The 24,365-nt window shown below is 40.1% G+C and overlaps 1 protein-coding gene across 9 annotated transcripts in view; it reads right to left on the minus strand.

Moving 5' to 3' along the window:
• TUT7 (terminal uridylyl transferase 7) overlaps window positions 1-24,365 on the minus strand; it is a 62,753-nt gene that overhangs the window by 6,518 nt on the left and 31,870 nt on the right. For 5 of the 9 annotated variants that reach the window (XR_006776733.2, XM_045780931.2, XM_045780933.2 and 2 more), the window contains exons 15-28: window positions 23,077-23,163; window positions 22,343-22,443; window positions 20,601-20,658; window positions 16,059-16,162; window positions 15,366-15,455; window positions 14,847-14,960; window positions 14,595-14,672; window positions 13,796-13,973; window positions 11,243-11,290; window positions 11,068-11,159; window positions 9,371-9,486; window positions 7,924-8,249; window positions 5,795-5,871; window positions 5,356-5,419 (exon numbers count right to left, since the gene is read on the minus strand). Coding sequence is in view for 6 of the 9 variants with exons in the window: in XM_045780931.2 (XP_045636887.2) it covers window positions 5,356-5,419; window positions 5,795-5,871; window positions 7,924-8,249; window positions 9,371-9,486; window positions 11,068-11,159; window positions 11,243-11,290; window positions 13,796-13,973; window positions 14,595-14,672; window positions 14,847-14,960; window positions 15,366-15,455; window positions 16,059-16,162; window positions 20,601-20,658; window positions 22,343-22,443; window positions 23,077-23,163 (1,533 nt within the window). In the remaining 3 variants the exon portion in view is untranslated. The remainder of the gene's footprint in view (window positions 1-5,355; window positions 5,420-5,794; window positions 5,872-7,923; window positions 8,250-9,370; window positions 9,487-11,067; window positions 11,160-11,242; window positions 11,291-13,795; window positions 13,974-14,594; window positions 14,673-14,846; window positions 14,961-15,365; window positions 15,456-16,058; window positions 16,163-20,600; window positions 20,659-22,342; window positions 22,444-23,076; window positions 23,164-24,365) is intronic. The other 4 variants (XR_015722867.1, XM_045780936.2, XR_015722868.1 and 1 more) reach the window with 2 other exon arrangements.

Here is a 24,365-nt window from a genome sequence, read left to right on the forward strand (position 1 = left end):
ATATGCTTTGCAATTTTGATGAATTTAGATATCAACTTAAAAATATACAAGATATATGGGCTTTCTACATTTTGGGGGAAGAACATGAGAGCAAAAAAGGTTTTAGAGGACACTGATATACCAAATATTTGAAAGTAGCTAGTCCATTAATAAGGAATGATTAAATAAATAATGGTATGTTCATATACAGTAATATCAAGAAGGGTATCAAAAAGAATGATCTGTACTCACTGATAACAAGGTCTCCCCATATTGTTTAAAAAGGTACTTCTGCTATTTTATTTCACTAAAGATTTTAAGTAATCTCTACACCCAATATGGGGCTTGAACTCACAACCCTGAGATCGAGAGTTGCATATTCTACCAACTGAGCCAACCAGGCACCCCTATTTCTGTTATTTTAAATTTACTATTATAAAGATCTTTTTTTTTTCTTTTAAAATTTGTTAGGCTTTTAAATTCTGGTCAAGGAAAAAAACTGTAATAGTATATATATATCATCACGGGGGGCGGGGCGGGGTAAAGATACCATCAATCTCTTACAACATCTCCAGGTTTTAGGATTTCAAACTGTGAGATTAAAATGGAATAAACGAAAAGACAGACATGGTTTTTTTTGAGATTCTCATTCTGAATCAATTGTTATTATGTAAACCAGAGTACTTAAATTGATGCATGAAAACCAGTTGACTATGGTCTACACCCTCCACATACTCCTGTTTTGTTACGAATTTCCATGATATATTTGTCCCATTAGTTAGAGGAGGGAAGTAACATTGAGGCAGGAGACTGTTGACACCAGTAACAAGGCGGTGATAATTTGCTGAGGGACAATATGAGCCAGATGCTGTGAAAAGGGCTTTATGTATAGGAAATTAATCCTTATAATTCTCCTGTGAGGTGTCAGCCCCAATTTATTGATAAGGACACAGAGGCACAGAGAGGTTCGGTAACTTGACAGAGGTTGAAAAGCCAGCAGATAGTTGGGCTGTATTTCAAACTCAAGTATGTCTGACTTGAAAGACCTTATTCTTGACCATCCTCCCACTTGGTCTTCTTTATTCTTTCAAAATGAATATACCACTAGTGAGTAAAACTCACTGAACATCTAAGGCACTGTGTCAGCTCTGTGTATGAGGGGGAAAGGAGTCACAATGAAGAACAAGGAAGTTCATGGAATCTTCTATTCACTACTCTCCCATTTGGAAGTTAAGGACTATATGCAGCCCAGTAGAAAGGAATGGAGTAGGAGATACCAAGAAAGAGAACCTGGCTTATTATGGGCTGGATGCTTTAATCTCAGGGTCTGATGAGATAAATGGGGCTACCGTCTTTCTCTAGAAGAGACATCTGGAGCTCAGAGAAAGCAGGTCTCTTGCCTGAGGTCAATATAGCTATTGGGAGAGAGCAGGGGCTGTCCTACCAACAGGAAACCACCCGTATGTCACAGTATTTAGTACCGTGGAAAAGAGCTCTGGGGAAATTTAATACTACCTCAGTTGAGACATATTTCAGATTTATAATATAGACAATTTTGGTAAATTTATTGTGGATAAATCTGACAAGTCTTAACAGTTGTTGATTGAGGAGTTTAAGATCTGATTTTAACCACCCATAAATGTTTTCTTTTTTTTTTTTTTCTGGTATAAAGTAGGTATGTTTATTGTAATAATTTTTCTTCTGTAGTAAATTCAAGCTTTAAGTTTTACAGTTGTTGAAAATATTTATAAATAGGTCAGTCTTTGACGCAGAAGACAATTACAGAAATCTATTGTCAATTGGTAATGCCATTTCCAGGTGTATGTCCAGATGCCCAACATCTGTATTCTTCCCCCACTTACAAAAAAAATTTCAGAAAATTGTAATAAATTTCTCCTTTCAAGACGTGTAAAGCCTTTAGCAGGAGCCGCGCCGACGGACGCCGTGCAGGAATATCAATGCGTCACCACGCCTACAAACCCCTGCTCTGCTGCGACGTGCACGTGCCGTTCTAAGTGCTTTTACCTGGATTTCTCAACATCCCTACAAGCCAGGTATTATTATCCCTTTGTAACAGATGAGGAAACTGAGTCAAGCGGCGTCTAAGCAGGTTTTGCAAGATCACAGAGCTAGAAATCGCATCCTGAACCTGACGGCAGAGGCCATGTTCTTCCACGCCCTACCCTTGGTAAAAGGAACATCTCGACTCAGCAAGGATCGGTACTTTTCCTCTGCCTAATGTTCTGGAAAAATCTGTTCAAGGCTGTAGCTTGTAAAAACAACACTCTCTTGGCTTGTTTACATACGGTAACTGTGTGACCCTCAACCGCTCGGAGGGTCTAAGGGAAGACACTGTGCTGGAGAGTCTGTTTCCTGTACTGGGCTTTCAGAGGCGGCGGGTCAGCCTCCTCCTCTGTCTTTCATGGTCGCTCTCGCTGGCAATCAAATCGTCTCACGACAGGGCCCCTGTCCCATTTCACTTCTATTGGATTTGGGGGGTTTTCTCACTAGACCTTTTCTTGTTTTTACATCCATCCAGTCCATGCATTCTACTGAGAACAATGACATCTTCCCAGGAAACAGCTGCTCCTGCATTTTCTCATAGAGCCTCCTGCGTCTTTACCCTTATGGCCACGGTTCCCTCTCTAGGTAAGGGTGGTACTTCTCTGAAGATTTCTGGTTCATTCTCTTTGAATCATCTGACCTCACTCTATACCATCCTAATGCCCATGCCTCTTAAATCGTAATTGTTAAGAGATCTGGTGCCACTTTAAATGTTTTCACCAATCGTTAAAAAAAATCCCTGGAATTCACATAGCATCAAAATAAACGCCTATTCCTATTCAGATTAATGTATATACTTGAGAGACTTCATCTCCATACTGACAGAAACGGAAGTGCTAAATAATTGAACAATTCCATTTATTTTTCTCTTGTTAACATCATTCGGAGTAGAGACAACCAAACATTCCTTGCTGGGAGCTTTCGGAGCTTTCCCAGGGTGAGATCACTGTGCCCTGGCTTATGTCCGACGGGGCTGGTGAAGGCAGGGAGCGCTCTCTCTACCGCGGGGCCTACAAGGCTGCCCAGGGGCTGGGAGTGCTATTTCTCAGTAACTGATGGCAGAGACAGCTGGTCTCTTCACACTCTAACCAACACAGCATCTCTCTGAGCTAAAAACAAACAGTGTTTGCACATCAGCAATAACAGACAACATGTACAAGCTGATCCTAAAATATGTGGGTTTGCTTTACACTACATACAAAAATGTCAGGTTGTATCAATGAAGTTTTAAAATTGCAGAAACTTTCCTCATAAACTGTACAATCAAGTTAAAAAGACTACACATGCTCTATTTGCTTATATAATTTCCCTTCTTTAACCCTACTTTATTGAATAAGATAAGAGAGAGAGAGACGAACTAAGCAAAGTTACTAAGGGTGTCTGCAGGCCAGAACTCAGAATACTTGTTATTGAGTTTAGAGTTTCATCCCTTCTTACTAAAAAAAGCTGAAAAAGTTCCTCACTTTGTTTTTCCTTTTCCCTCTCAAGTTTCCCTTCCCTTTCCTGACTCAAAAGCGTTCTTGCAACACCAGAGAAGGGCAGAACCTCCCGGTTTCGCCTCGCTCTGAACTTCTGTCCACAGGCCTGTGGGCCAGATGGGGATGGTGTGAGGTTCGGTTGCCCACAATTCCTCTTCTAGCACTTCTCGCCCGAAAGCCCTGCAGTCAGGTTTCTGTCCCCTCCACTCCAGAGGGACAGCTCTTTTCAGAGTCACTAGTGACTTGAGCACTGCCAAATGCAACGCTTACAGTGCAGTCTACACCACACCCGACTTTGCAGCGGCGATTCCCACGAATGGTCAAGCCCTCTCTGAGGCCCCTTGTCCCCATGGCCAGCTCTCTCACCACTCTGCTTCCTCACTGACCATCTTCTGTCTGTCTTCTTTATTTATTTTGAGTCTTTAAATGTTCTTCTCTTTTCTTTCTGCATTACTTTCGAGGTGGTCCCATTCCTACCCAGGCCACAAACACTATCTTTAAACTGAAAATACTCAAATCTCAATCTTCAGCCTGGACCTCTGCTCTGAACACCTAGCTCCTACATCGCGCTAGCTTCCCGGCATCTCTACCCGGACATCTAGCAGTCTCTTCAACCGACAAGGCTACAACTGGACTCTCTTTCCTCCTGAAATCTGCTCTTCCTTGGTCTTTCTCAGTACAGGAAATTCCACTTCCATTCTTCCAGTTGCTCAGGCCTAAAACTGTAGTGTCATCTCGGGTTCATTTTTTGTGCTATGTCGTCATCCAACCCGGTGACAACCCACGTTGGTACCGTGACCAGTCCTCCCGTTTCCCACTGCTCCCGCCCGAGTGTAAGCCGGCACCATTCCTCCCCCGAGCTCTAGCAGGAGCCTCCTCATGGGTCTGTTGCCACCCTCACCTCCTCACAGCAACCGTAAGGAACCTTCTGCCACAGAATTCAGAGTATACCTCCTTTGCTCCAAACCCTTCAACAGCCGTCCATCTCACACAGAAAGAAATCCAACCTGGCCAGTGCTCAAGGCGCCTCATGATCCACAGCCATCCACCCTGACCTCACCTCCTACCACCCCTCCTCCCTGCTCTTGCCACTCAGTGATGCCAGGGGGACAATAGTGGTTTTTAGTTCTGTCGTTAACGGTCTAACTCCAACTTCCCCTGACTTGTCCCTTCCTTGATTTCTTTGCATAAATGTTACTTAAATGAAGTACTTAAATGATTCCCTTTTCCTGCTTTGTATTTCTCAGCACATGGTGCCATCAGAAATGCTTACGTATCTCTTCTGACAAGAATGTAGAGTGAATGAGAGCAGGGGCTTTGCTGGTTCAGTGCTGTATCGCCAGCGTGTAGGCTCATACCCCGCACTTGGGGCTGGCCGGGGGCAGTGGTGGCTTAGTAAGTACTTGTTGAAGGAAGAGACAGAGAGTGGAGTTTAGGCCAACAATGACTTTCTTTCCTTACTTCGGTGCATGGCAAATAGTCTCATGAGGAGAATACACTGCTGACAAGACAGTGGCAATTTCAAAGCAGAAAGAAAAGGTGTGAAAGAGGAACAAATAATTAAAGACTATGGTTCCTACTCAGGGATGGTAGATGGTATAGGAATCACCTTAGAACACTTACAAGATATGCAGGCCCAAGCCTAACCACGGAAGAATCAGATTTAGGAAGTAAAGGTGGGGGCAGGGCAGCTGTATTTTTAAAAGTTCCCTGAGTGTTTCTGATGTCCAGTCCCTGTTAAAACCCCTTACTCAAAGGAATCATCTCGAAAGGCATGTGGTAAACTATGCAGTAAATAAAATAATACACATTTGTTTTTTTAAAACCCACATACCTGACTGGGGACTCAAAAATATAGTTGTTTTTTGTTTCTTTTTGTCTTCATGTAAAAGCACTGCCTAAAAAATGAAATAGACTGGTTTACAAAATCGAAAGGAATAGCATTTGAAAACAGCCTTAAAACTGTACCCACATCCAAGGAGGGCCAAAATTAGGCACGTGGAAGGCAGAACTTTGCAAGTTAATTGAAAAGCAAGACAGAGACTCAGGAATCCTGAAAGCACGCCCTGCCATCCGGGAGCATAGCAAGCCTCACCACAGGCCGCACTGAGGGCAGAGGGAGGAGCCAGGCGGGTTAGCCTAGGAAGGAGGGCAGGCCCGGGCTGCCCAGCACCTCGCTGAGGGCCTGGCGCAGAGCTGCTAGCACTCAGTAAGTGTTCGCTGAACAGAGAGATGACCCAAGGGCTTCTTGCTCAGGCATGAGCCAGGTTTACCTGAGCAAATGTGCCAGCTGGTCTCAAGGGGCTAGGTGAAGAAGGGGATCCGAATACACAATCTGATTTAGAGATACCTGAGGAAAAATCGGCATTTTGTTCTCACTTCAAAATGAAAGCAGTAGCCCTGTTTTCAAACTTCCACAGAACAATTTTCTGTGGGTAGGACAGAAGCTCCACTCAGTATATTGTGTGGACAAAATAATAACATATTTGAAGAAATGAGAGGGGGCAGCATAATTTTTTGATAGGAAGAAGCAACTGAGTACTGGAGGAAACGCCCCATACTCTAGCCCCACTCTTCCTTTCCTATTGTACTTTTAGAATACAGTGACTACTTGATTTAATGTGTAAATACTGCACTCTGAGGAATCCAAGATTCTAGTGCTTTTCCTTAGGTTTGATAATACCCAGCCTTCTGCCCCAAGATCCCACTGGCTCTCCTTGATTTGCTGCTGCCCCTGCAGCCTTCCAGAAGCACTGCTCTGTTTTGAGAGCTTCACTTGTAGACAACTGAAACCTTGCTACCAGCTAGGAGGAAGAAATCCATCGAAGCTGGGGGAATGCAGGGGCCTCCCTTCACCGCTGTGCTGTGCCGAAGAGGAATGCCATGATAACGTGCTTCGTGCTACTAGTATACACAGACCGCCAGTTCTTCGGAAGGGTCTACAAAAATTACTTTGGTGAAACTTCATTATATCTGATCTATACTATTTCCAGTTTCCTCATCTGTCAACTGGGATTATCAATACACCATCTCATGGGGCTGGGGAGAAAATTAGATGAGACTGCCCACGTAAAGTACTTAAAATATAGTGCCTGACTCATAGTAAGCACTCCGTGAATGTTAGCTCTGGCTATTATTTTAATTTCTCTTAAATATATATTCCTCTTATAATCATAAAAGATCTGGTCTATGTCCCATGTTAGGGTAAAAAAAGTTTGAATTTACATTTGTCCGAGTCCCTTAGAAGTAGGGCAAACTGTATCTTCCATAAACACTGAAGTCCTATTTTAAAACCAATAATTAAATAATTAAAAAATATACTTCATTCCATATAAAGCTCCTTTTTTTTAAAAAAAAAAATAAGAGTAAGTGCTCTAAAAATTTTGTCTTTAAAAAAAGAGACACTATATTGCTGCTATGATATAATAAAATGGAAGAGAGGTACTAGTATTCCAGGAACGATGAACGGCAGAGAGTTTTAAGGGACTTGTCATCAGTGCTGATGCTCTTACACCATCCATACACATACACAGTTGAGGACAGGAACAGGCGAGGTTCCTACTTTAATCTAAAAAATGACTTCCCCGGGTTTCTTTTCTATGCCCATCAAAGTCCGTCCACTCTCACAGGTTTGTTCTGAGAAACAACATGAAAGCGTATAAACTGCTTTGTAAGTCCTAACTTACTACACACACAGAAGGTACCTTCACGCTTAACAGTCTGTTAGAAAGGTGCCCACAGCGGACACTTCACCCATTTGATAGAAAGGGTCAATGCAGGCCCAACAGCTCCGGGGGACGGGATGTACGGATGATATTCAACTATGGACTGATAATGTATTTTTCTTCATCGGAAACTATTAATGTACTCTTATGTACCCCATAATTCTCTTCTGCAGTTAGAACCACCATAACTGTGTCACAGAGTTCCTTCTGGTCCCTTGTCTAGGCAGGTGCATGTACATATTTAAATAGAAGTACAAGTGGCTCACTATACACAGCTTGGTGTCCTGAGATAATTTAGCTATGCCTTCCCCGTGGCCAGTGCTTCAGTTTCAAAAGTGCACATACCGAGAAGTGAAGCTCAAGTGACAGCTTATTTTCTGGTCACATAGGCTACATTTTATAGGCACTGGGGATGAGTGGGTTTTCCATTCATTGATAATCTTAGAAAAGTCAACCAAATGACTTCTATAAGCCTCTCGATGAAACTGGGAGTAAGTTTAAGACATATAAGAGGGTCTGAATTAAAGGGGGTGGGTTCACTTTCTTAAAATCTTTTTCAGTAAGTCAATTTGTTAAAGAAATAAATATAACTAAAACAGTAAAGAACTCTAAACTCTAAAAAAGAGATTTCCCTTGAGATCTGAGTGCAAACATCGAGGTATGACTGGTATCCATACCTGGAGAGCCTTTAAATTGGGGGCATTCCTTTTTAATGTGCCCTTCTCTTCCACAAATAAAACAACGTTTTTCTCTTAAGTCTTTGTCATCCTGTCTCTTCCATTTCTCCACCGGTGGCCTGAGAATTTTCTCTCTGCCCACGTCGACAGCTGCCCTCACTGGCTTGGCTTTCTGAGGTGTGCACTGCATGGGCTTATCTTCTTTTGTTGACACCTCCCTCTCTGTGTACTTGTTCTGAATTTCTTTGTCCTCTTTGCTTCTCTTCTCTTTGTTCTCAGGGTATCTTTGGTTCAGGGTATCTTCTTGATCACGCCGTCGCCTCACTCTAGAAGATGATATAACACTGGTAGGAAAAATCGAAGCAGAAACCTGACAAGATATTAAGGGCGCTCCAGGTTTGGGAGATAACCAGAGATAGAACGTATCAAAGGGAAAAACAAGAATTTAACAAATTTAATTCCGTCTCCTCTTTCAAGAAGCAACGTCAGGGCGATGGTACAGTTTTTCTTTTTGATTTTCACAACTACTCTAGTGCCATAAAAGCAGTGTTGGCAGTTAGTGGAACTCCTTGGTCCGGTACCTACTGTGATATGGATGTAATGAAACTCCAATGATCCTTGGGGTGATTTCTTGCAACTCTGTGGCCCATTCTTTACTAGGCACTAGAAATTTGAGAAGTGGAACTCTCAGTTCACAAGGGAACAAGGGTTGTTAAGGAGATTTATATTCTTAAAATGTTAACAACGTTTCTTTCTTGCTCCACATGATCAGTGACCATTATTTGAACACAAAACCAAAGTACTAAATAAGAGCTTCACATTCCAGATGGTGCCTTATTTTAAGAGCATGTTTTTAAGTGAGAGTATTATTGTCCAGTTAGGACCACCACACCATCCAAAACAACAGTATGTCCCAAGCAAGCAACCAACACTGCTCCCCCCACCCCAGCCCCGCCTCCCGCAAACATCACCAGAAGCAAGCATGGTGACCAAAGTGAGTGGGTCACCACGGCAGTCATTAAGGGTTAAACTGCGTACAAGTGAAGGGTCCTATCTGGCAATAAACTATAGCTGTCTGGTACAGCCCCGTGACTGTGCACTGGAAGAGTAACTGACATCCTGAAGAGCCCATTTTACTTTCCTTGTTTCTTCTTCCATCCCTGTTGGAGAGGCTGGTGACCAAAGGGCTGAGTAGTGACTGTGGCAGTGACCAAAATGAGGAAAGGGGACCAGGCCTGGAACACTGTTATCTGTACACCCGGGGGACGTCTGGTCATCTGCCCTTAAATGCATGTTTTAAATCACTTCATTTGCATTGTGAAAAATCATTTATCTGAGAACTGCTGGATTTAATACAAGTTTATTTTCTGTTACAATAGAACCTCATTTAAAAAATGGTACAATAAGAAAGTAAAAAGGAAACCACCCCTTTCGAACAGTGACTTACTTTCTCCTCATAGGACAGTCCTTCATGAAGTGTCCAATTTTCCCACAAATTCGGCAACATCTATCATTTGGGGCCAGCTCTCCTTCAGTCAGCACTTCTGGATCAAAAAAGTATTCCTAGCAGAACATAAATAGAGAAAAATATGAACTATTAATGTGAGATCAAAACACAGAAACTAACCAGCTATCAATCAGAGATCTTCTTTTTCATGATTACAATATTGTTAAATTCCAAAATCTAAGACCATTAAGAGGTTTACTTCAGGACAGTTTTACCTAAAGTCATGTTGGTTTATTCCTTTTCATCATGCAGACCATGGTTTGACCCTAACCACAAAGGGAGCCTGTTTTCCCCGGGCACTTGTACGCAACAACATCACACATACCTATGAGTCAGCTTCCCCAGGACTTGGGGGAGGCTGAGGTCACGTACAAAGGCTTCGCTTCCTCATAAAATGTAAAGGCTAAAACCCAATAAACTGAGGAATAGGATTTGCATTACACAGATTATACAGAGAAAAGACAGAAGCTATGTATTGTTCTTTGTTTGTTGTGGCTTCTAGAGAAAAATATCAGAAGAAAGGAAAGAGCATCTGGACTCCTTGCCAGTGAAATTAAGGTGAGGACCAGAGGTATCAGCGTCACCTGGGAGCCTGTAAGAAATTCAAGTCTTGGTCCCCACCCCGATCTCCTGAATCAGAATCTGTCTTTTAACAAAATCTCCCAAGGTGATTTGTTGGAACGAGTTTCAGAAGCTTTGGTGTAGAAGACAGCCATAGCATATCCAGCAAAAACTAGATGCAGAGAAGTGATCCAATGCTGAATACACACCCATACACTTAAGGTTCATTTAAAAAGTCTTGATTAAGAAAATTAATATAGGAAAAAAATAAAACCAAAAACCCCCTGGTTCCTAATCCCCTTTTCTGTCACTGAAGGGAGTATTTATAGTGCAATTTTGTTTTGTTTTTAAATGAGTCCTGTTCCATACAGATTTTGAGTATCAGGTTATACGACACCAGTGAGCTTGCTAGCACAGTGAGCGCAGTCTCGCTCTGAGTCCCATTAAGAGATGTACTACTCTGCAAGCCGACTGAAAAATCTAGACTTTATATGAGGAGGGTGGAGGACCCTTAGCTATGTGCAAGCTGGACTTGGCAGAGGCTGGCACGGAGCTGAATGCCGGTGGAACAGCAATGCATTACGAAGGCACAGCAGCAGCACCACAATGACTCATCTTCCAACCCAAACTCCACTTCTGGCTCTTTTGCCCTTTTCTCCTGATAAAAATGGCCTCAGAACCGGGATGTTTAAAAAAAGGTTTTTTTTTTTTTTTTTAAAGATTTTATTTATTTATTTGACAGAGAGACAGCCAACGAGAGAGGTAACACAAGCAGGGGGAGTGGGAGAGGAAGAAGCAGGCTCATAGCGGAGAAGCCTACTGCGGGGCTCGATCCCAGAATGCTGGGATTACGCCCTGAGCTGAAGGTAGACGCTTAATGATTGAGCCACCCAGGAGCCCCTAAAAAAAAGTTTTTTAGGAATTACTTTATATTGCAATTGTTTATCTTGGATAGATTCACCAGACTTTCAGAGTATGTGTTACTGGTATGATATGTACAAATTAATAAAGCACCTTTTTTTTTTTTTGGTTTTTTTTTTTTTTTGCTATTTTTGGTATTTCTAACGGACACTTACCATTTTTGAGGGGCAGTCCTTCGGAAATCCTTTGACTGGAATACCAAATACTCTTCTACCATTAATAAATGCTTTCATTATAAAATTTGTCACTAAGAAGAAAAAAGTAAGTGCTCAATTAGATGGATTAAAAGGAATCGGGATCACATTAACATTTATAAACAAAGCAACTTACTTTTCCTTGATAATCCAGCTCCAAGATTATGATTCAAATCAAAGGGATCTAAGTAAAGAAAATTAATGAGAACAAAAAAGATAATGAAACAGGAAATGCCACTATTCATTGAGTATATAAGAAGAAGGAAGTGTTACATACTTTATCATTAATAAAAGTACAGTTGCCCCTTGAACAATGTAGCAGATAGAAGCACCAACCCCCCCCACAGTCAAAAATCCATGCAGATCTTTGAGTCCCCCAAAACTTAACTATTAACAGCCTACTATTGACCAGAAGCCTTACCTGTAACATAAGTGATTAATATGTATTTTGTATATGTATTATATACTGCATTTTTACAATAAAGCTAATGTTAAGAAAATCATAAGAGCAAATACATTTATTATACTGTATTTATTGAAAAAAATTCACATGTACGTGGACCTGTGCAGTTCAACCTCTTGTTCAAGGATTAACTCTGTGTTTCAAATGTGTAATACAGTGGAGTAAAATAGATTCCTAAATATAACTGTTTTCTCCAAAGTGTCCATCAGAAGAGAGGGTGTTGCTTTATATTTGAATCTGTGTAGACTCCTTCCTATTATGAGGAGTTGGTTCATTTTGAACAACAGAATACTGTTTGGAGAGGACACATTAGTCTAATGGTGCTAGTCTGGGAAGCATAAAGAGGTCACAAATATATTTAGAACATTTTGGTACTGGATGTCCCTACTAACTAACAGGTGTTTCAAGGATCACTTTGGTCATCCTGGAGATCATAAAACATGCTTAGAAGACAAAAAAAGACACACGCACCTGTGTCAGTGGCAGGCCAATGGCTACTTGGCCTCAGTTTTTAGTGAAAGTTTCATAAAGGACTCCCACATGATGTTAAAGGTCTGCATCTCAAAGTCTTAGCTAGGTGTATATATGTTGTGTTCTGGAATATTATTTATTAGATGACCCAGAAGTGGTAGGAATGATGAAAGAAAAGATGCTGATGCCAAAGGTTTGAGATCTGAATAAAACTTGTTCATGAAATAAATGGAGGTAAAGTACTATTTCTAAATTAAAATATTATTTTATACATGATTTAATATACATACATAATAATTCATACTTTGAATATTATGTGTAGATATTTATTTCCAATATATGCCTAAAAACATTGAAGAAAAGCAAAGGAAAAAACTCCCAAAACCCTTCTAGGGGATCAAGAAAGAAGAAGAATGCTTGTGTACAGTACATACAAAGGGAGTACATAAGTAAAAAGAGGCATCCTGCTGGCTGTCTGTTATGCTTTTAAATGGACAATAACTGGGGCACACCACTCGGGATTCAGACTCACGAACAGGTTACTGGAGTATAGGAGCCTTCACTCAGTTTGTCCTGCACTAATAACTATCCTGCCATCAGAAGACTACCTTCCTAGTAGGTTTGATCATGCTTTCTTCCGGCGACTTTCACGTGTGTGTATGTGGAAGTATTTCTGGTTGTTTGCTTAATGCAGCAGAGACACTACGATATTAAGCTATTGGACAGTTACAAACACTGCTGCCGCAACCACCCCAGAAATTCCTCCGTTCTAGAACAGCCGGTTAAAAGTCTTCTTTCTCACTTAGCTTATTACTAATGGTTCATCTGAAAGTAATGTAAAAATCAGAAGTAAAAGATAACGAGACTTCAAAAACTAAAAACAAAATATGAACAACTGGAGACCATAAGAATCCACTGTGACAATGGAAAGGTTTAAGATAAAGTTCTATGTTTTTGACATACGAGATCCTAAAAAGTTAAAACCCTATCTAAAGCCGTAGTGATCTGAATTTGATTTTATAAATGTTCACAGTATTTCAATACTGCCAACAGGCAGAAGTAATGACGGAAACATAACTTAGGGTGACACAAAGTATTTAACTAATTAGTATATTTTTAAAAAATTTAAAAGATTAAAATCAACAAAATAATTCTTAAGCCATTTCTCAGTTCAGTTTTAAGCATTTAAATTCCACTTTGTCCCTAAAATTAAAATCCCACAAACTGCAAATAAACAATCAACTACAAACATATATGGCCCATGGGTCTTTGCACTCAATGGAAGAACACGCTTCAGCGTGGGCAAAAGAAATGTCAAAATTTATATATAATTACTTATCAGTAAACACCTTCATGAATAAAGAGCAAGTAAGGATCTTGAAAATTCATTCTTAGTGCCCCTTCTTCAAATCCTCAATTTGGAAGGTGTTAAAAGTCCCACTCTTTTGAAGCTGCCTTATCTCTACTGCAAACGTATTCTCCAGTACGTGTTCAACAAAAGTCAAAGATGTGTCCTGGTCAAAAGATTTCTGAATTGGTGAGAGGCCCCACAGGAGGACATGGGTCACTTAAAAATAAATCTTTATGCTGGAAAGAGACAAGTGTGCTAATGTGGACAGTAACAGGAAGGCTGTGGTGCCCATCCCAACCAGTGGCTCCCTGCCGTTCTAGAAGAGCTCTGCAGGGAGGAAGAACAATGCCCTCACCGTTCAAACTCCATATTCTATTCCATTTTAAGTTTTATTTTATTTGTACCTTCAATAACAATGTATTTTGAGGTCCACTGTTTCTTAAAAGTTGTAAGCAGACTTTTTCTCCTGATGCTAATAACATGTTCTTTAAAATCAAACTCCTCTGTGTAGAATCGAAGAAGTCCCAACCATAGCTGCCCAACAGATTCTGTATTTTTCCCATATTCTGGCCAATAGGTGGGCTAGAAATAGAAGGGAACAAGAGATATCATGCTCTATAGTAAAGTGTTAAGATCTATCTTCATTTGTATCTTAGGGAGTAAGTTTGGACTTATTTTAATTAACTGGAACTTAAATACATAAAAACATAATTACTTAACTTTTCTTTTGCATCTTAAAATACCATGTATTTGAGTTTATTAATCTCTACGCTGTGACTTAGAGATAGGGAGAGCTCAGGGTTTTAAATGTCAAACCCCAGAAATGCACGTTTGTGGAAGAATCTGGAAATAAATATTAAGAGCCTTGATGATGTCTGGGTTATTAGATCTTTGAACTCAAAGAAAGTCTTTCCAAACTCTGAAAACCACTTGGCAAATAGTTGTTCACTTGGAACAAAGTTACATAACCATTTGGAATTGACAGGCATTAAAGAAATCCCAGATACAGTCCCTGGAAACTCACCTGGCTTAATAAAAATGTTTTCAACTTCAAAGGAAACATCTGTATATGCTAGTTTTTTACTATCATAATATAAATAAATACAACAAATGATAATATAGTTGTTGACCACTACACCACAGCATAGTACAGCTAACTTTTAGTCAAGGATGTAAAAAAATCTTTACTCTTAAAATACGTACCAGTTCATCTATTTGATCAAAAAAATAAATATTCCAGCCATCAACAAATATTTCAGGTTTCTTTTCACCTTTGTATATCTGAAATTAATTTTTAAACTATTAGTATGGATTACAAATTTAATGCATTGATACAAAAACTTGTAGGAAAATAGTTAAATATTTAACTACAGAACCACAGAATATTAGAGAAGGAAGAGGGCTCAAAGGCAACCCAGCTTTACAGATGAGAAACACAATTTCTTTTACTAATACCTCTTGAAGGACCGGAATGACTGGTGGATTCCTCTGCTGGAGAAAATATAGCACCATAAGCGTGTATGCATATGACGATAAGCTGCCTCTAGATGCGTCACCAATATCACACATCTAGAGGGAAGGAAGACGAGGAACAAAGAAAAGATCTGCCAATGTTTTCTGCTCAATTTGCAGCTATCCTATTATCACTAAAATGAAGGTGCTTCTATAGGGCATTAATATAGAAATTACATTTTCAAATGCTAAAATATGCCAACGAAACCAAACAAGACCAACAAAAGGATGTCAAAAACAAATAAAAGAAAAACCCCAACCACCAGCCACAAGCAAGATCAGATTATCATATGTAAAATTTAAGATGACAAAATTTTAGCTTGCCATGGCAGGCTTCCCAAAGTAGTTAAAGGAAGCATTTAACATGGCCACGGTTCTTTAAAAAACACAGACTTGTGTTTTTAACTAGGTTTGAAGACACAGTGAAATTTCCTGATACATCCCAATAGGAAGCATACTCACCTTTGTAAATACTTTCATGGTATAGCATAAATATTTCACTCTGGGATCAATGGCTGAATAAGCAGATAAGAGCCTTGTGTTATGAAGAGCCTGTTAAAAGGAAAATTATAAGCAATCAATTAGAAGAAAAAGTTTTAGGCTGGAATATTCGGAAAAGGTTTACACTGTAATTCACTTTAGGTTGAAGACATTTAGGCTGAAACTAATATTTTTTCCCCAAAACTGAGCTTCACTAACTTACTAGATAATAAGAATCATAAATGACATCTGAGCTTACGACTTAGTTACAAACACTATGTTAACTGTCTTTCGTCTGAATATTCCTAGAAATAAGGACTATTAAGATAATTCCGTCTAAGTAGATGTTAAGAGTCTCCCACCTCACCGTGGCATTATTTAAACTGAATGCTCCTAGGGTCCAGTGAAGCCGCAAAGCAAACCAAGTAAGAGACCACAGACAGACACTCCAAAATTAAAATTCAAGCCAAACTAAAAGCACCTATAAATACTAACAACTCTCTGTTATATCCCCAGTCTCAGAACACTGCCAGGCACACAGCAAGCACTCCTAAGTAGTGATTAAAAGAATGAATAAGATAAAATAAATGGCTTAATTCTACTTGAGATTTTGTCAATTAAGAGACATTCGTTCCCCTCGACCTCCCTAAAGAAAAAGGCTAGAGAAAATCTTACCAGTGTGTTATACAAACTGATGTCCACTTCCAGACCACTTCTCAAATGGAAGAACTTTACAATTGGCACCTTTGCTGTTGTAATAGGCAAGATGTTTCTCAGGCCTAGGTTGGGAATAAGATAGTATTGTTAAACACGGCAGCTGGGCCATAAGCTACTCTTGTTAATGTTCCAACATAAAACGAGGTAAACCTAACCTGGGCCTGTTTCACTGCAGTCACTAGAACTACTCAATTCTGTTATTCAACATCTGGGAAGACTTTTCTCGCAAAGTTTATATTAGTTAAACACACTGATATCTGAAGTACAAGGATGAACAAGGCGGCCAGTGCCCTCTAGAACTCACTGGATCCTATGCATGTGTATAGGGCTGTCAGTCCGATAAACACCAGAACAGAAGAAACTACTACAGAGTCTCGGCTATGTGGACCCTCCCTATTCTCTCCACCTGATTATATCTAATACAGAGACAAGCCTTTGGGGCAATCATTTGAATCCTCAAAACAAAAATTACTTATCTCAGAGCTAGAAGTTAAGACAGTAAAAGAAAGGAATCAACTTTGATAGGAGAGGAGGAAACTGCCTGAATTAGGCTTTGAAAAAGGAGAGCAACAAGTAAAGATAGAGGTGACTAAGGGGATTTAGCAGGCAAGGAAAAGTACACAGGGAAAAGAGCAGACGCCTAAAGCAGAATGGCATGTTCGAGAACTTCTGTGGAACTGTGAAGACTATAGAGTAGACTTGAGGGAAAGGAGTAATGGGTGATAGGAGGTGGGGCAGAAAGCAGGAAGAGCCTAATACAGAACATATATATCCTGCTAAGAATTATCCTTAGAGGCGAAGAGACACCAATGAACTGTGTAAGTTGGAGAGAATCACTGACCACATCTGGACAACGACCCTGGCAATGGACAGACTGGAGACACCAGCCAGAGGGACAGGGTGACCTCACCTATCTTGGTGGCAGGGGGATGAAGAGAAGCAGCAAGACATGCTAGGAGTATGTATACTGGATGGGCTAGGGAAGCAGTGGCAGTGGGGAGACCAAGCAGAGGTGGCAGGGGGATAAGGGAGAAGGGGCACTGTAACAGTAAGAAGTAAGAGCTCCTGCGCACCCAGAATCCTTCACAAACATCACCTCCTAAGAATGTTCACCCTCACCCAACAGAGGACAGAGCCCCAGAGATAGTAATTTGCTTAGGAATATGGAGCTAGTAAGTTGCAGAGCTGAAATTTGCATGTAGGTGTGACTAAGTCCAATTTCTACTGAACCTATTCTAGGATGAATTAGTTATCGCTTCACTCATTTTGGTGATTCCAAGGATGTCAGTGTCAATGACAGAGAAAGTGGATTCAGAAGGAAGGACAGGTAGTGGAGGTTGCAGACGGAAGGCAGTAGAGAGAAAGAGGCGTTCATTCTGAGATGGAGCTGGAGTTTCTTCTCAAAGAGGTAAGTGGCACGACCCAGAGCTCAGGAGAAAAGTATGGGATGAGAGAAGAAATTTCAGAAAAAAACATCTGTGTGGGAGACAGAGGAGGTCTAACTTTTACAGATGGGGAGAAGGAGGGACAAGGAAGTTCCTATTTGCTGAATACCTGGCATATGCTAGATCCTGTACTTTAATGTACCCCCTTTCTTAACCTTAAATGCTATTGTTATTCTACTTTGTAGATGAGGAACCAAGCACTTATAACGAGGTTGTCTTTCTGGGAACACCCAGCCAACAAGCGGGAGCCAAGATTTAAAACCAGAGAATCCGATTCCAGAACCCTCACCAACTACACCGCTATACTGCATCTAATAAGTTAGCTCGCCTTACACTCCATCTCCTTCCCATTCCAGAATTTGACACTGTTGCCCATTACCAGCCTGTCCTCTACGGTTTATTCACAGCACATTGTCCTGGTTCTTGTCATTCCAATGGCTCCTTTTTCAGTGTCCTTTCTTAGTTTCTACCCACAGAAATTAAGGCCTTAACCTCTCTCAAATGATCCCTTAGAATTCTGTTTTATTCTTGGTCTCTCTCTCTTCGAGGATTTCAATGCAAAATTGTTTTCTTTTGTTCTTCAATCCTGACTGACAACTCCATATTTCTAACTGCTTGCTGGACTTATAACTCTTGAGTATACCTTCATGGCAAACTACATACCTCCACGTGGTGTCCTCTACATTCCCATTTCGCAAGTACCCAAACGTCAGTCTGACCCCTTATTTCCTACTTATAGGTACCGAATCTAGGAAACGTCCTCTTGGGAATCGTTCCTATCTTTTTCCTTTTAGGCTAATTAGCACTGGTTAAGGTCCTTCTGCCCTGAATTCACTTAGATTCATACCTTCTCTGAAAGACTCTACCAGCTGCCGAGAAAGCTTAAGTTTTGTTTTTATTGGGTTGCTCCTCTCTTGGAAGAAGCTTCAATGCTTTCCAAATACCTGCAGACTTTACCTTATCTAGTAATGGACTCCACTTGAAACCCCTCTCCAAATGTACTGATCTTCCCACCGTCCTCCCAGACACACTACAGTAACTTCCATGTTCACATGCATGCACTCTTAGGAAGGACTTCTCTTCTGGGAGAAGATCCTTCTCAAATCATATTCATCATCACCTGAGATCAGAATAAACCCATCTCTTGCATTAATCTCCCCTGTGCAACTCTTTCCCAGAGTCTCTCCTCAGAACTTAATGAATACTTATAATAGCTTCTGACTCGTTCTGCAAAATGAATACTACCTTACATTGTTACATGGTCTGTGCGATTGCCTTTCCTTTTTTAAAATCTACAAGTTGTCCAAGGAACAGACTTGTATAGACTTATTTTTATTTTTCCACCATCCCAAAGTGCTCAGTACAGTGCCGAGCACATAGTACGCACCAAATAAGACAGCTGGGGACCACTTTAAAGATATTAGGTTTCAGTCATAGCCCTTTAGCTATTATCAAAAATTCTTGTTCCATGCAATCTGTGTTCTATTACTATTATCTGTGTGTATAAGTCGTTTCAGTCTAAAGATGACTTGTTTTGTTTTTTTTTTTAAAGATTTTATTTATTTATTTGACAGAGATAGAGACAGCCAGCGAGAGAAGGAACACAGCAGGGGGAGTGGGAGAGGAAGAAGTAGGCTCCCAGTGGAGGAGCCTGATGCGGGGCTTGATCCCAGAACGCCGGGATCACGCCCTGAGCCGAAGGCAGACGCTTAACCGCTGTGCCACCCAGGCGCCCCTAAAGATGACTTGTTTTTAACATGGTTCATTCTTAAGATAGATACACTGCTGTATTTAGGGGAAAGGAAAGTGTCTACAGTTTAATCTCAAATGCTACAGAAACAATTGTGAGCAAGAAAGCGAATGATAAATCGAATGTAGTGAAAAATGCTAACGGCTGGTGGATCTGAATGAAGGATACACAAAGTTCCTTATACAATGTTTGCTGCTTTCCTCTAAGTTTTAAATGATTTCAAAACAAAAAGTCAAAATCTAGCTCAGTACTAAATAATTAATAATTGTGGCAACTTAGCAATTTAGTTTCTCTGCATAATCTTCAAAATATTTAAAAAGCTCATGATCTTTAGAGATAAAATTCCCAAGTGAGGGGAATGTGTATTTCAGTGACCAAAAAAAATATCAATGCACATTAAAAAAAAATACTGATATTCTAAGTTAACTTTCAGAGGGAATAAACTGAAATTAACATGGTTTTTCTTGCTACTTAAGTAACATGGTATCCTTTTTACTTAAACTGCTGGAAATAAAAAAGTATAAAAAAAAAAGAAGGGGGAAGCACGCAAGGCGTATATGTTCGTGTGTATCTATACATAACTTTAAGTCTACTCTTGACTGAGATAAAAGAAATCACCTCATGGACAGACCATGGATTTTTAGTTTTGTGGGGTCACAGACCATATCGTGTTCACCTTCATTCCCAGCTCCTAGCACAGAAATGTGCTGAACCACATGTTAAAAGAAGATTGTCACTGTTAATACTATCCATAGCCGTCGCTGACACCCAAAGAATATGTTAATGGCATGTCAGCACTGGGCACGATTTACAGCATCTGTTCATTTTACAGCTATAAATATTTAGAGGTGACCCAGTTCAGTTTTCTGAATTTACTGGTGAGAGAAAAACAGGTCAAGTAAAGTTAAATGACTTGTCCAGGTTTGCATAAATGGTCAAGCAGCACAGCTACAAATACAGTCAGTCCATAACCCCCCAGTGCTTTCCACTATGCTTCACACCGCTGCCAGCAACACTCTGACTGATACAATGTCAATATGGCAAAATGGGTTTCCAGAATTTCTTGCCTGTACGCTATATGCTTTGTTTTGAAATAAAACAAAGTTAGGCATCAATAAGCACACAAATGATTACCGATTCCTCAGTCTTTCACGCTTCATCACACAAAATTTTTAAAGGACACCAATACTGCAAATGTGCTATAGATACGCCATTATACTGTTTCATTGGCATTGATAAATTTTAAGAATGCAAAACACTAATAAAAAAGACAAAAACATTTTTAGACAAAGTTTGCAGAGGTACCTGAATGTTTTTTGAGGACTCTTGCCAATTCTTCAATAGTTCTTACACAGTCCAACCCCTGCAACAAAAATTGCACATACTGAATCAAAAAGGGAAGACAGGTTCCTAACCTGGTTACAGACAGTTTCCATTACCTTCAGAAATAATGACATTAATTTCAACTCATTCCATATACATTTTTCCCTTTTAGGCAAGCCTTGGTCAGTATTCATAGGAAATAGCCTAAGGATACAAAAACTCCCACAGACCCCAGTTACTAATTTTTTGGAGGTACAACAGAGGCTGAAATCAGATGCCCCAGAAAAGTCTGAACCACTGTCCAAATGAGGACCTCCATTTGTCCCCTCTCTGTAACTCTGTTATTCAGAAGCGCCCTCTGTGCCAGAATAAATAAGAGGGAGCTTTTGTGCCCCATTATTCATTCTGGGTGGACTTTCATTATATTTCACTTAAGAGCTGATGAACTGCTGTGGAAAGTGATTAAGCTCAGACGATCTCTCCATAGGACTGTGTATAATGCACAAATGAAAGTCATACAGAAAATACGAATGTTTCAAATAAACCATACTTAAAAACACTGGGCTCACCTTTTACAACATAAACCCTTTTGATGGCTATACACATCCCAGAATGTATTTGAAATTTTCCTACAGAAATACCCATAAAGCTCATATCTAAGCCATGTAAAAATTCAATATCGATGATGCATAGTAAGGTAATTCCATGTATTTGACCCTAACCTTGCTCATCCTCTTCACTCACCAAACTTAAGGTAGATAACTTTTGGCTATTTTCCCAAATCAGGTACATCATCAAAAGACAAAGACTTGAAAGCAAGGAAAGACATAAAAAGCTCCTGAGTGACAGCAGCATCACTCATTTGGCTCTACAGCGTTTGGGCTGTTGTTAAAAATACAAAAAGAAAAGGGACTTCGTACTTTTCAGACTTTATACCTTTACGCAGTATTTTATACTTTATAATGGCGTCATATTTGTCAGGGGCCAGCAAACCTTTTCTGCTCTGCAAACCGTATGACCCTGTTGTAACTACTCAACTCTGTCATTATTGAGGGAACGCAGAAGCCATAAACACTTCACGAATGGAGGGATGTGACCGTGCTCTGTATTGACAAAACAGACAGTAGGCTGGATTTAGCCCGTGGGCCATAGTCTGCTGACTCCTGACATGCAGGATCCAAGCTGATGTGCACGACAATCTCCTGAGGCAAGAGGAACAGAAGGTACTCTTTCCTTTTATAGATTATCAACCAAGACCACATGTTTAGGGGCATATGAAACCAAGCTTGTCTTGAATCTGGGTCTCTGAACTGCACGTTTAGCGCTCTTATCGTGGTACCATATTTGCCTGCCTGCTAAGAAAGTCTCAGAAAACCACACTGCCTGCCTCTTAAAACACTTTTTCAAAAGCCTTATGTGAGTTTGTGCCTCAAAGTCCACCTACTGGCGGGTGGACCACTGGGTGGTGGCCAATGGGACACCGGAAGGGCTGGTTTGGCTTTGTAGTGTTCCCACAGGCCACTCTCAAATCCGCTTTGTACTACGGTTGAAAATACAAGCCCTGGTACCTCCTCACATTCACCTCTAAGCCTCTGAAGTATTTGACCAGACAGACTGTGCCACATGGCATGTCCTGATAAATGTGGAAAATACCAAGCTGTACTGTCAGTCAAGACTGTCAAATCACTGCCACGGCAAATTCAAGTTTTATGTGGTCACTGTACCTCTGCAGTTTCAAGTCCATTAATTGTCATGCAGACGTCAAGGTCACTCTGTTTGAACCCAAATCCATTTTTGGAGGAGCCAAACAAGCTCAATTTAGTTCCTGTTAGGGATATATGAAAAGTAATAACTAATTACCTGAGTACATTTAATTTTCTGATCAAAATGCCCCTCTCATGAATGAAAAATACCCTGTTGTTAACTATCCTATATGAACCTCATTATAATTATGTTCTTTTATTAACCAGTCATTTACTACGAACTATTTTTCTCTCAAAGTTTACTTTACTTTTATTTTTTTTTCAAAATTTACTTTAAATAAATACAATCTGCATATGGTGTGAAAGATTACCAAGTGCCAAACTTTATTCTTAAATGCAAGGGTATTTCAAGGAAAACGTGGATCACATCAATATACTTAATAACGTAGTTTTACTGCTTTCTAAATATTCACTTTTTAGAGATGTGAACTTTGACTTTAAAAGTAACACAAAATGAAATTTCACTCGTGGCATCTGCTAACAGAAATCCCACACTGCTCCTGTCTTCTCTGTTGGTAAAGTAGGATCAGGCAGACCAAAGACCAACCTCGGCATATCACAGAGTAAATCCTTGTCCCCACCATCACCACAAAATTACTTTCTCATTCTTGCAGTTAATGTGCTTGTAACACCTGTACTCATTCTGAAGGAAGGTCACACTACCTTTCTTTTCTTAAAGGTAAAAAGTTATTTACCTGGAAACTCCTGTCTTATGAAACTTTCTAGGTTTTGCCGAATGTGTTCGCGAGCTTGATCTTCTAAAACAGTTGGAGAAAAATCCTCTGTTTAAAATAAAACACATTTAGAAACAAAGACTGTTCACATTCTATGGGGAAAAAAATCATTTTTTTCTAAAAATCTAGCAAGTTAAAAAGAAAACTAAATTTCACGTGTATTCTTGGTAGATAGCATTAGTAATATAAAATAGAGGATGTTTTTCTTTGAAAAGAGTCTGTCCCCACCCTCTTACACTGCTGGTGGGAATGCAAGGTGGTGCAGCCACTCTGGAAAACAGTATGGAGGGTCCTCAAAACGTTGAAAATAGAGCTACCCTATGACCCAGCAGTTGCACTACTCGGCATTTACCCCAAACATATAAATGTAGTGATCCAAAGGGGCACCTGCACCCCAATGTTTATAGCAGCAATGTCCACAATAGCCAAACTCTGGAAAGAGCCCAGATGTCCATCAATAGATAAATGGATAAAGAAGATATTGTGTCACACACACACACACACACACACACACACACACTGGAATACTACTCAGCCACCAAAAAATTGAAATCTTGCCATTTGCAATGACATGGATGGAATTAGAAGCTATTAGGCTAAGCGAAATAAGTCAATCAGAAAAAGACAAGTATCATATGATCTCACTCATATGTAGAATTTAAGAAACAAAACAGGGTCATAGGGAAAGGGAGGGAAAAATCAAGCAAGATAAAATCAGAGAGGGAGACAAACCATAAGAGGCTCTTAATCATAGGAAACAAACTGAGGGTTGCTGGAGGGGAGGGGGATGGAGGGATGGGGTAACTGGGTGATGGGCATTAAGGAGAGCACGTGTTGTAACGAGCACTGAGTATTACATGCAACTAATGAATCACTGACCTCTACCTCTGAAACTAATAATACATTATATATTAATTGAATTTAAATTAAAAAAGGAAAAAATAAAAAAGTACTAATGTATTATCCCCCCCAAATAAAAAATAATTAAAAAAAAAAAAGAAAGAAAAAAGTCTGTTCCCAGGAGCTGCTACTGAAATAGAAACAAATCTGAACAGCAGTTCTGCTTCGAGGTTTCAGAAACCCCAGGGTTCTATAAAGGTGGCCCCCAAGGAACACCCCCAGAGTGTGAACGCAGAAGTTTGTGAGCACGCACATATATATTATTTTCTAAGGGGAATCTAGTTTCCTTTCATACTTATAACCTCGAAAAAGGTTTAAAAGCGACTCAATCACTGGGTAACAAGTAAGTG

Source organism: Ursus americanus, chromosome 34 (genome assembly GCF_024610735.1).
Source record: "Ursus americanus isolate L20-20 chromosome 34, mUrsAme1.1.p, whole genome shotgun sequence".
Classification (NCBI taxonomy): domain Eukaryota; kingdom Metazoa; phylum Chordata; class Mammalia; order Carnivora; family Ursidae; genus Ursus; species Ursus americanus.